The sequence below is a fragment of the Apaloderma vittatum genome, unplaced genomic scaffold (assembly GCF_000703405.1).
Source record: "Apaloderma vittatum isolate BGI_N311 unplaced genomic scaffold, ASM70340v1 scaffold8685, whole genome shotgun sequence".
NCBI lineage: Eukaryota > Metazoa > Chordata > Aves > Trogoniformes > Trogonidae > Apaloderma > Apaloderma vittatum.
In genome coordinates, this window is record NW_009715436.1 from 5,841 (window position 1) to 18,600 (window position 12,760).

At 48.8% G+C, this 12,760-nt stretch overlaps 1 protein-coding gene across 1 annotated transcript; it reads left to right on the top strand.

Moving 5' to 3' along the window:
• The first annotated feature begins 2,121 nt into the window (after positions 1-2,121).
• On the top strand, positions 2,122-9,663 carry LOC104273733 (cytochrome P450 4B1-like). Its single transcript, XM_009869145.1, has 12 exons — positions 2,122-2,307; positions 3,119-3,260; positions 4,111-4,155; positions 4,809-4,936; positions 5,367-5,491; positions 5,586-5,737; positions 5,942-6,048; positions 6,859-7,049; positions 7,301-7,434; positions 7,901-7,965; positions 8,612-8,694; positions 9,495-9,663. Exons 1-12 carry the CDS (start codon positions 2,122-2,124, stop codon positions 9,661-9,663), a joined length of 1,527 nt encoding a protein of 508 aa, XP_009867447.1.
• The last annotated feature ends 3,097 nt before the right edge of the window (positions 9,664-12,760 follow it).

Here is a 12,760-nt window from a genome sequence, read left to right on the forward strand (position 1 = left end):
CTACAGGACAGGTGGAGGATCATAGGAAGAGGTAGAGGAACTAGATGTGTCTTCTACACCTTCCATGTGAGGTCGCTGGAGTCAGGTGCTCTTGCTCAGGAGCATGAAGTTGTTGTGGCAGATCGCATCTGTCTTGCTCTGGCTACAGCTAAAACCTTCCCTAAGAAATGCTTAACCTGACAGCCTGCAGTATTCTACCTCCTGAAGAACAATCTTTAACTCTCCTCTGAACTTTTGCACAAATCCACTTGGCTTGGCATAACGCTTAGTTTCACGGAGATGGGCAAGTGTGTGAAAAGCTCACGTTGTTCAGTGCCTGCCAGGGGTGTTCTCCAAGGCAGCACAAGGAGAGTCAGTGTGTTCTTTAAGTTTTAAAATTGATGACAGATATGGCTGTAATGACTTACCAGGCTCTGAATCAAAGGATTCAGCATGTCAGTAACTGATGGGGAAAAAGCAGGACGACAAATGCCAGCCAGAGAACATAAATCCTCCCTCTTTTTCTTCCCAGTCTGTAGAACCAGAGCCACCAGCTTAACGTAAGATGAGGGAGAGAATCAGAAGAGAAAAACTCATGGATTAAAATAAAGACAGTTTAATAGGTAAAGCAAAAGAAACACATATGCAAGCAAAGCAAACCAAGGAATTAATTTACCACTCCCTATCAGCAGGCAGATGCTCAGCCATCCCCAGGAAAGCAGGGCTTCATCCCACATAATAGTGACTTGGGAAGACAAATGCTGTAAATCTGAACATACTGCCTTTCCTTCTTCCTACAGCTTTGCATGCTGAGCATGACGTCATATGGTGTGGAACATCACTGTGGTCAGCTGGGGTCACCTGTCCCAGCTATGTCCCCTCCAAACTTCTTGTGCACCCTCAGCCTGCTCGCTGGTGGGGTGAGGAGAAGAAGAGGCCTTGACTCTGTGTAAACAGTAATAAAAACACCCTTGTGTTGTCAACACTATTTTCAGCACAAGTTCAAAACATGGCCCCATACAAGCTAACCTGAAGACAATTAACTCTATTCCAGGCCAAACCAGCACATTCTCCACTCCTTATTCCATACCTTTTGCTCAGGTACCACACTATCCAATACAACCTCATTAACCACCAACTCGCTTCCCATCCTTTGACAGAATAGAGATATCATTCCCTTAGTCTGCGGACCACCCCTATAAAATGTCTGTAAAATGACCATAATGTCCATAAAATGTCTGTTGAGTTCATTCAGTCCCTGACTTTGGGATTCCTCTGTTACGGACAGAAGAGGTGTTGTGCGGAGTTACTGGGCACCTAAGCCAGCTCAGATCAGGCTGCTGCTGTGTTTGCCCTGCTTCTTGTAGGGCTTATCCTCCAATGTTGTAGATGGTTCCTGCTATAGTAATTCCTGTAACATGCAACTCAAACCATGGATTATGACAATTTAAAGTTGCAGCACGCTTGTCTATGGTAGGACCTCTTGGAGAGCAGGGCCATGGTCCCTCGTGTGCTGTTCTGCCCAGCGGTGCTGTGTGGTGTTGCAGTCACTCAGAGCGCTGCTTTTACAGCTGGAGGCAGCTGGATCCATCCAACCCATATGTCGGGCAAAGGTGGTCCGTTAGTTCTTCACACAGAAGGATTAATGGCTTCCAGTCCTGAATTTGGCTGAGGACTGCACAGAGCTCAGGTAAAGCCCAAACCTGGCTACCTCTCACCTCCTCCTTCCCCTGGCTTTGCCCATCTGGACATGCATGACTGCAAGAGCTTTCCCTCACTGCTGAGGTGTACAGAACCTCAAAGTAGGTAGCAAATACCCACTCTTTTTGTTAACAAGCCACCTTGTTAACAGAAACCCACCTTGTTTTTTGCTAACAAGTCAACAAGTTGCTGGAAACAGGTCAAAGAGTAACTGGGAACAGCAGGCAATCAGGCTGGTGGCCAAGCTGACGCGTCACTTACTGTGATGTTCCTGCTGCTATAAATTGTCACCAGCAGTGCTTCACCAGGCTCAGCTCCAGCAGAGCAGGAGGGAGAGGATTTTTACTTGCACCCAGCTCCCCATCAGGCACAGGTGCAGGAGGAGCAGAAGAGGAGCAGGCAGGAGAAAGCATTGTCAGGCATCCTGGATGCAGGACCAGCATGATGTCTCTGCTGGACAACATAGCCAGACCTTCTGTTGTCCTTTTGCAGCTGTCTGTGGTACTTGTTGCCATCTTCGTGCTGCTGAAGGTGGCCCAGTTCTACCGGGAGAGAAGGAAGCTCATTAAAGCTTTGGAGGCATTCCCTGGTCCCCCAAAACACTGGCTCTACGGCAATAATCACCTGGTAAGGAGGGAGCTGGGCTCAGTCAGGGTGGGTTTTATCCCAACAACTGTGGAAGATATCGGTTAGAATGTGAGGGGGCACCAGGTGGCATGTGTGTGTCCTCTGCTTGTGTTCCTTCCTACAAGAGAGGTCTTCTTTGCACAAGGGAGTGCCCAGGCTTTTGCAGGGCAGGCAGAAGGGAATATACGATGGGCATCCTTCTGGTAAAAAAGAGCCGTGTGGTTTGAGATCATGTGCTTAAACATGCAGTTAGTTGATTTCTGGAGCTTTCCTGAAGTTATCAAATATGAGCAACCATAAAACATCTCACTTCTATGTTAAACCTCCTACCAGTAAGAGTGTCTCCTCCTAGAGGCACCCAAGAAGACATGGCCACATAAGCAGGGCATTTGATCACGAGCATTTGCATCCTCCTACAGTGCAAATGGTTTTGCTTTCATGTTGCATGCCCAACTTGCACTGCTGAATTTAGAGAACAGGGCTGTAAACAGCCTTGGTCCCCCTGGCCTGTTCATCAGGTGTCCTGCCATTGCCCGTGCCAGTGCAGCTCCCGAGTGTGACACCAAGCTGCTGTGAGGCCAGGCTGTCCTAACGTGGGTCGATTGCAGCTGGACCCCAGATAGGGACTTTCCATGGAGCTCCCTTGTGCTGCAGGGACGCGGCAACTCAGGCAGCTTTGCCACCTCTCTCCCCATTTCCCAGGGGATGCCTTGCATGTGCTTTCCATGAGAGGGCAAGTTTAGCCTCTGCTCTCCCTGGCAGGTCCCTGTTTTTCTGCCTGAGTTCAGTCCCTGCTTAACTGTTATTGCAGATAACTGCTGATAATATATTAAATCAGATGGTGTCGTGGGGAGAGGAATACCCCTATGCCTTTCCCAGATGGTTTGGACCACTCGTGCCTTCTCTAATAATCCACCATCCTGAATATGCCAAAAGCATACTTGGCCAAACAGGTAAGTGCTGGTTTTGGGAAGTTGTGTCCTTGACACTTCCCTCCCGAGAAAATCATGACAAACTTGCCTAAAGTCATCCCCTCTGCTGGCTTCCTTCACAGCTATTGCAATCCCCGCTTTGTTCCCATTCAAAAACTCCCAGCCCACCCTAGGTTTCACTGAACAGTTTGTGTTCTCATGCAAAAAGAGTGCTCACGTGCCTCTTCCTTCCCAGCCCACTGTCTCCATTATTGCTGATCTTACTGTCTTCTACCACCATCTACCACCACAATATCTATGTTTCCCAGCAAACCCAGTAATATGGGTGTGCTGGCGTGCCACTGGCTCTCAGAAGACATCTCAGATCTTCTCCTCTGTTCCTTTTACGGAGCATAATGCCTCTGAGTGGTGCATACATGGGCATCTCCAATAATTCACCTCCATTGTATGCAACTTTGAGATTTGCCATGGCCATTTTTTCTCCAGACATAATTTTTGTTACACCTGTCTCTGGTTTTATCAAGTCCAGTAAGGTCATATTTGTAGAAGACCACTTTTAAGTTCTACCTCTAGTGTTAGAGTATATTCCATATTGAAATGAGACTAATTCTACATTGTGATTTAGAGGATGAACTCTAGTGCCAATTTATCCTGAATTTCCTTTTTGCTATCATCATAGAATCATAGAATGGCTTGAGTTGGAAAGGACCTTAGAGATTATCTGGTTCCAACCCCCCCTGCCATGGGCAGGAACATCTCCCACTAGACCAGGTTGCTCAAAGCTTCATCCAGCCTGGTCTTGAACAATTCTAGGGATTATGTTGAATTCATTTTCCACTCATACTGTTCTGGTATCTATTTTGTTTTACAGATTGCAAGCCTAAAATTCCCTACAAATTCTTCATACCTTGGATCGGTAAGTCATTCTCTTCCATTATCTCTTTCAGCCGTATTACATGTTTCCACAGCTTCTCTTTTGCCTTCCTTCATTTTGCTTTCTTCCATTCTAAAACCAGAGCTTGCAAGCGAGAGGGTTTGTTTGAGTGAAAGCATTAGTACTGGTGGTGCCTATCTAGTCATGGAGCACATCAGGTGTCTTTGCCTTAGATCACACACCTTGGCCTTCACAAAGCAACCTTCAGTTTGCTGCTGTGGATGAGACACACCAAGGACAGGGAGGCTCATGGCTTGCACACAGCTTTGACGTAGCCCTTCAGGGTCCCGTAACAACTGTCAGCTTGTGCTGCAAAAGGCCTCTAAGTATCTTATTTATGGCAGAAAAACCCATCAGAGAGAGCATGTCCTTTGCCTCAGGGGTTTGGTTTCAGGGTAGATTATGTGAGCACACCTGGTCACAGTGAAGGACACGTGGGGATATCTTGTCCTTCATCCAAAGAGCGCTGCTGAGAATGGCCTCTGAGAGGCTGGAGAAAAGGCTCCACCAACAACTCTTCCTCCTCTCAGACTCTGCATGTTAGATTGTCCATGGCCAAAAGAATTAGCAGGGCTGTCAGAACCATGATCAGAGTATGGAGGAGCTGACTGCACCTTTGCTGTTTGTGTCTCCAGGGCAGGGGCTGTTGGTCTTGGAAGGAAGCAAATGGTTCCAGCACCGGAAGCTGCTCACTCCAGCCTTTCATTACGATGTGCTGAAATCTTACGTGTCCCTGATGTCAGACTCCGTCAAAGTGATGCTAGTAAGAATCACCACTCCTGCTGCTTTTACCATGCAGCTGTGCATCCGCAAAAATAATCAGGTCTGGGAATCACTGAGGGAAAAAGACTGGGCTTAGATGCTTCCTGGAATTTCATTGAACTTTTGGGGTAGTTTTAAATTTCTGAAATTGATCTCCCCACCTTCTTCTGGCCATTCCACTTATTCTTTCTGTCATCTGCTTGCCAGTAAAACCAGCCACTGCTAGGATAGCCTTTCCAAGCCCAGTAATGGTAACCTTGATTAAGAAATGCACAGAAGAGCTTGATTAGAGTCACAGAACACACAGTGAACTAGGGGCTCTGGTTGCAGAAAAGAAAGTAGTTAGCAGTGTGGCTCTGAGAAGAGAGGTGGGGAAGAATGACCTGATCGTAGGTGGTACTTTGTCCCTCCTTACCCATCTCTATCACTAGGATAAGTGGGAAAAGAAGACCACGGAGAGAAAGTCAGTAGAGATCTTTCAAGATGTCAGCTTGATGGCACTAGACAGCATCATGAAATGCGCCTTCAGTTACAATTCCAACTGTCAGACTCAGAGGTTGGTGACTGGACTTTAAAATTCTGGGAAAGCAAGTGCTCCTGTTTCCCCATTCATGTTACTAACACCGGCTTTAACCTTGGTCTCTTTACAGCGACTCAGACTATTATATCAGAGCTATTTATGACCTGAGCTACCTCCTAGTTGACAGAGTCCACACTTTTTCTTACAAGGATGTCTTCTATGACTTAACTTGCAAAGGCCGTGAGTTTCGGGATGCCTGCAAACTGGCCCATGCCCACACAGGTATTTCTCCCCCTTTCTCCTCAGCCCTGTCTCCCAGCTGAACCTCTCTCTCACTTGGATCTGGAGCAGCTCAGAGGTGAGCCTGTAGCATGACCTAGCCAGAGGGTTATACATTAAAAAGAGTCCAAGCTGGTGACAAAGCAGAAAAGTACATGAGGTCTCCGGAGGGGCAGGGTGCATCTAACTGATCTTTCTTCTACGCAGATAAAGTAATAAAGGAAAGAAAAAAGTCCTTCTGCAGTGAGAAGGAACATGACAAGATACAGAAAAAAAGGCATCTGGATTTTCTGGACATTCTTCTTTGTAGCAAGGTGAATGTTTGGAATAATCATATCAAATGCCAAAGAACATACCCAAGTGGCACCAAGGATGCATCAGGAGGAAGTTCACCACCCCTGGCTGGAATTGCTGGTAACAGCTTCCCTGCTACAAATTTCCTAGCCCAGGAAAAGGTGGATTGAAAGGAAAGGAAGTACAAATGTGTGAGGTGCTTTGACTGAATATGAATAGCTTGGGCGGACTTTCATCTTCATTTTCATTGAGCACATAAACAGTTTAAAATAAGTGAGCTGTCAGAAACCAGAGAAGAATGAGATTTTTGGAAAGGTTACATGGGTGCCACGTTGGCTGTAGTCCTCTCAAGAGTTTTTTTAATTACCTTCTGTAGTTTTACCTTCACAGACATCTTCAGATGCTCTGTGCAGAAGCTGACATTTGGTGTTCAGGAAGGACATACACTCTGTACTCCCTTTGTCTTTCTGGAGCCAGTACTTTTTTCTGTATCTCAATGTGAAACAAAAGTTATCCAAACCAAATTACTGAAAAACCAAGCGGGGACCCATGGTAGGGGATCAAGGAGGGTGTCCTTCTGAAGGGCTGGGATCTGGTATCCTGACAAAGTCCAATGCTGTAGCTCTGTTGACTGCAGAGTTGGCAGTCAGCAGGTCTGACTGTTCTCGAATACAGTGGGTGTATCTTCTGACTAACTTCCTCAGGTACAGGGAGATATAAGAGACACCAAATCGGACCCTTCTTAATCAGCATCTGGGCTTGGTTTTATACCCAAAGGAGCAAGGCCAATTAATGTGTGCTTGAGAACGTTACACTCTCTTCTTTGTTAGGATGCAAATGGAGTTGGGCTATCTGATAAGGATCTGCATGCCGAGGTGGACACGTTCATGTTTGAGGGTCACGACACAACAGCCAGTGCAATCTCCTGGCTCTTTTACTGCCTGGCATTACAACCAGATCACCAGCAACGGTGCAGGAAGGAGATCCAGGGGATCTTGGGAGATCGAGATACCATCGAGAGGTGAGCTAGGACTTGTTATTCCCTAACTTGGAACTCTTTTCACTGATCCTGAGAAGCAAACTTCATCCACCCTATACTGCATCTGCACTGGGGTATTTTGCTTTTGATGTATCAGTGCTGGCAGCAAAGGAAGGACTAGAAGAAGAAACCCCAACAGGAGACACGGTGATCCAGCCCACCCAGTTCCTGTTGCTGGTGTCCTCATTGCTGCCACTCAAACTCAAAAGCCTGACCTCCAGGTTTGCTTTCAGGGATGACCTTGGAAAGATGACTTACACCACAATGTGCATCAAAGAAAGCTTGCGCCTGTTCCCGTCAGTTCCTATTGTGTCCCGATACCTCTCTAAACCGATCACATTTTTTGATGGACGCAGCTTGCCAGCAGGTCTGTTGAGTTTGTTCATCCTTCACACTAATGTCTGTGACAAGTGGGGCATCTTCACTAGAGCTGCTGTGTGGAGGGACCGGTGGGGCTTCCAGACTCTCTTCTCTCTGCAAAGGGCTGTATGGGACCACCACAACTCATCATCATATCTTTCCTGGAAGGGTGACTGGAGGGAGTCCACTGACATGGTCCAGGGCATTTGGGTGTTCATAGAACTCAAAGGTGACTTGCAGAGTGTTGATCCTGGCCAAGTCCAAAACTTCATCCACTGGTACCAAAATAGAGCACAGCTCTGAGGCCATTGTTTCTTCATGTGAGATTTTCAGGAGGTGACCTGCCTGGACCAGCTAGGCATTGTCCCTGCCACATGTTCTGCAAAGCCCAGGGAGGGACAGCATCCCAGAAACACCTCTCCTGGGTCTTCACTCTGAGGTGTCATGAGCTTTTTCTCACTTTTCTTTTACAGGCTGCCAGGCTGGAGTGAACATATTTGCTCTTCACAGGAACCAGGATGTGTGGGAGGACCCCGAGGTATTTCATCCTTCAAAAAGAAAGGGTGGATGATCTCTGAGCCCAGACATCCACTCCCCTTGAACAGGGCAGCCTGTGCCTCCTTGCCATTCTTATTCCAACAGTCCACATCTAAATGCAAAGTTCAATGAAGTTAACAAATATCCCAAAGCCTTGGAACGTGACCAAGTGCCGGGAAAGAGAAAAGTGTTGAATAGTCTATTTTTGTGCATAGTGACACAGAGATAGTCAGACTTCTTTCAGCTGCCTGGGATAGACTTAGGTTCCAGCATGATATAAGAAGTCCCAAGCCTCTAAGCAGTGTGGGATTCGAAGCTGACATCTTAGAGGCTTCAAGGAAACAAATAGCTGGGAAACTTGAAGGAAGGCGCGCAGCTGCATCTCTCCAGTGGCTGTCAGGAGAGCCAGGATCAAGCTTCTCTGGAGGGAGTCTGACAGATCATTGCTGCCATGGATGCAGGCATCGTGGGTGCTGCAGTGGGTGATCTGGATATCTCCAAGGGGAAGATCCACCCAGTGGCTTTGTGAAGAGATGCCTGACAGCTGCAGCTCCCCCAGGAACATCCAGCCCTAACTTGGGGACTGGGGAAGAACTTAATGCTGCTTATATCAAATAGTGACTAAACAGCCTTTGTTTCTCCCACAGATTTTTAATCCCCTGAGGTTTTCTCCAGAGAACTCAGCACAGAGGCACTCCCATGCTTTCCTGCCTTTCTCCTATGGATCCAGGTGGGAGATCCTTCATCCTTCTCCTTCCCTGTAGGCTTCCTTGCATGGGACATCTAGCACAGAGCCAAGCTGCTGAAGCTAATCCTCTTTAAGTGGTCATGAGACAAGTTGTCTTGGCCAACTCAAGCAGGCTTTCTGTAACAGGGTCTCCACATGCTCCACCAGCTCCAGAGCATTTCCCACACCCCAAGCTCTGTGGCCACTATAGGGTTTCACACAAGGCTGCCTGCCTTGAGCTCCCTTGTTTAGGGGTTAACACCCAGTGCACCTCAAAACCAAGCTGTGTTCAAGTCTCTGTAGTTCCCATGCTGTATCAATAGACAGATGCATGATACTGAGGTTTCAGTAACTTGCAAGAACAGATACTCCACACACAGCCAAAAATAACCTTTCTGGGGTGTCTGAGTTTTTAGCTGGATCTGCACCGCATTTTCTAGTGAAGTAATCCCCAGTTCTCTCAATCTTGCATCTTTATTTTTTGGTTAATGCTTATTAGTAAAAAAAACAGCAATACCCCACCACAGAGCTGGATACATTTTGCTGTGGCATCATCCTCACAGCATCTGAAGGTCCCCCAGCTTGCGCATGGGCTGAGCCCAGCTCAGGGGCATTCAGGGATGAAAGTTGCAGTAGGAGTGACACCTCATGTGTCACCTCAGAGTGAAGACCCAGGAGAGGTGTTTCTGGGATGCTGTCCCTCCCTGGGCTTTGCAGAACATGTGGCAGGGACAATGCCTAGCTGGTCCAGGCAGGTCACCTCCTGAAAATCTCACATGAAGAAACAATCATCCTCTCCTCAGGAACTGCATCGGGCAGCAGTTTGCCATGAACGAGATAAAGGTGGCTCTCGCCCTGACCCTGCTCCGCTTCGAGCTTTGCCCCAACCCATCCAAGCCTCCCACACTGACAATGCAGATTGTCCTCAAGTCCAGCAACGGGATCCACCTGCTTTTGAAGAAGATTCACTGACCCTGTGGGGTACCATGGTGAGGGGTGAGTGCTTTCCCATGGGCCACCCTCCACCCAGAAGTTTAAGAGAGGGACCAAAGAGACCCAGCCTCGCCACCTCAGACCTCTCCCCTATTAATCTCCCTCCCTGCTGCCATCCAGAGGCGCACACTGACCACCCTCACACATGCACTGAAACCAGCAGGTCCTGGTCCCATCCCTGCATAGGAAACAGCCCTGCCAAGGAGATTTTGCAGCACGGCTGTGGCTCAGCCTTCACCTCCACAGGTATCTTCCATGTCCTACTAATCTCCTCACTTCCAGCCTGCCCTTGCACACTGCCCAGCAGGACTTCTGTCACCTGGCAATGTACCTGCAACATTCCCTGCTTGGACACAGCAGTGACCAACACCGGCATGATGTGCATGGGTGTCTAAAGTCTAGACACTGCCTGAGCACAATGTCCCTCCCCTGCCTCCAGCTTGGGTGTGCCAGGGCAGGAGATCTCCTCCCTGGAGGCATACTGCATCCTCATGCGCCACCCTCCAAATTATTGCCCCCTAATCCATTCTGGAGCTGGCACTGTGCTCACATTATGGAGACGAAGTCTGGCAGGTTCTTCTGCCCTGGCACTGAACTTCCTTGAGCTGAAGGCGCACAGGATCTGGCACAAAGATGTGTCACCAGCTAACCCAGAGAAAACACTCACCATGCTGAAAACAAGTGTTGACCAGCCTTGTTCTCCTCTCTGAAGCTAGAATAAAGCCTTGTGGAGGTTGTCCCCAGGAGTGGTTTTGGCTTACTTTGCGTTGAGGGGGCAAGGAGGTACGGGATGAGTCCTGGCAGCCCAGAAACAAGGCTCTGCCCAAGGGTACAGCCCTGTGAGTGCTTTCTCAAGCTGTAAGTCAGCAGGTTTGAACCCTACTGAACCTGAGGAGCCTGTTTCCATCCCTCCCATGCCCGTGGGTCACCAAGCCTCGGGGAGTTTCCATGGTAAGGAAACAACTGAAATGATCTAGAGTGAAACAAAAGCAAAACAGAACTCATCACACACACCTCCCAAGTGCTGGTGGCAAGAACAAAATCAGCTTGCCAAAAAAAAAAAAAGAGTCCAAAGTCCCAAGAGGGAGCAAAAGCCCTTTTCTGCAGAGGCTGAGAACTGACCACTCAGTACACGAGTGAGCTGCCCAAGGGGTGCAGATGGGCGCTGACCTTAGGGTCGGGCTTATTTTGGAGGTGCAGGGACCCACTGCAGGCCCTCACCCCAGCACTGGTCATAGATGGGCTCCCATGACAAGTGGAACCATCTGGCTGAGCTGCAGGTCCAGGGTGAGAAATAGATCACTAGGTGGCAGTGGAAAACCCAGAGGAAAAAAAAAAACCAGTCTTCCTTGGTGCCTGGCAAAAATCCTCTGGGCTTGGAAGTGAGAACAGCCAAGACCAGCAGGGTGGCAGATGGGCGGCTGGGAGCACCTCTGTCCCCATTCCCACCCTCAGATGTGTGGGACAGCAGAGCAGGCTGTGCCCTGTCACATCCCCGGAATGACAGTGGTATAACCCACAGCACAGGGAGAGCTCGTCACTGCGAGTGTCCAGGCACTCAGCAGGCATCGGGGGAAACTGAGGCATGAAGGGCTGCATGCTCCCCTTTCCACAGTGAGAGACTGTCTAGCTTTCACCCACACCAGCATCACTGCAGGCACTAACATAGCCAAACCACGTCCATCTGTCTGGGCAGCTCACCTCTGCTGATGGCCAGACCGAAACAGCCAAATCTAAGCATCACCCTATCTGAATAAATCCCTACAGCCCTCTGCTCCCCAACTCCACTGCCTGCTGCATCCTCAGTTTGAGAAACAGAAGTCCTTTAGGGCTGGATCCAGACCTTGGGTTTGGCTGTCTCAGTACCTAACATTAGGACAGGGATGCTGTGAATAACCAGCAAGGTGCAGCTCGTGTATAATTCTGTGAGGCAGTTGGAAACCGAATTTCTCTTCTCCCAACCCTCCCCTTCTCAACCCCAGGAAGAGACTGAGTGCAGGTTGCATCGGTGCTGATGCCACCAGCCTTTTACCACCGCCTGGTCTCGAAGGTTGGACTCCCGCTTTCCTCCTCCCCAGTTCCAGCACAGTGAGGCCGTTGGAGGGCAGCAGTTTGACACAGGTTTTCATTGCTGGCTCTGTTTGTCAGTCATTTCAGCCACCCATCCCAGGAAAAGGCAAGCCACCTTGCAGCTCCGCTCATCCGCTCTCCAGCTTGTGGTCCAGCCAACGAGCCTGGAGTGCTCTGGGTCACAAAGACCTGCCCCAGTCTCCTTGGTGATGGGTTGCAAAGGAAACTAGGTGGCACTTGAAGGTGTTCCTACAGCATCTTCTGGTTTGGGCATGGTGGGGATAAGGCCAGACAAAGAAATGTTAGATCTGATGAGGACCCACAGCTACTGCCCATCCCTATCTCCCTATGATTTTTCGAGGTCATCATTCTGTGCCATGACTGAGGCTGCTCATTTGGTTTCCAGGACTCCTCCTGACTGTTAAAACAGCCAAACCCCAACCACTTCCACTAGATACTTTCCCTGGAAAACCACACTAGGAAATCTGCTCGAGAAAGAGAGGATAAACTACTGCCATCATAAAAGAAAGATCATTACTCCAGGCACTTCCGACAATAACTGAGGCAACCTGAGCCAAATGCCTTAAAGTCTCTCCCCATTAAGAATCACAATTAACCTAGGTTTGCAGTTTGAAGGAACAAAGCACTTGGAGGAAGATCTCGCAGCACCGATGCATCATGGAGCTGTAATGCAGCAGCAATCAGGAGAAAACTCTCTCACTTTTCAGCTTATCCAGGTCAAACCGGGCAACCCAAACATCCCCCTTTCCTTCAAACGCTGGCAGTTTCTGGACAGCAGAGTGTTCAAGATAACCTCTTCTGACAAACCACCGCTAAACGGCTTCGAGAGCAGCAAAAAAGCAGTGTGAGGAGCAGGGCAGCACCCAGTGACACAGATCTAATCGCCCAAGCGTTTGCCCCAAATGTCTCCCTGCCAGGCAGTGACATTTCTGCACTGTCTTGGCTGCCTCCCTTCATCACCATGGCTACAACAGGCCACCATCCA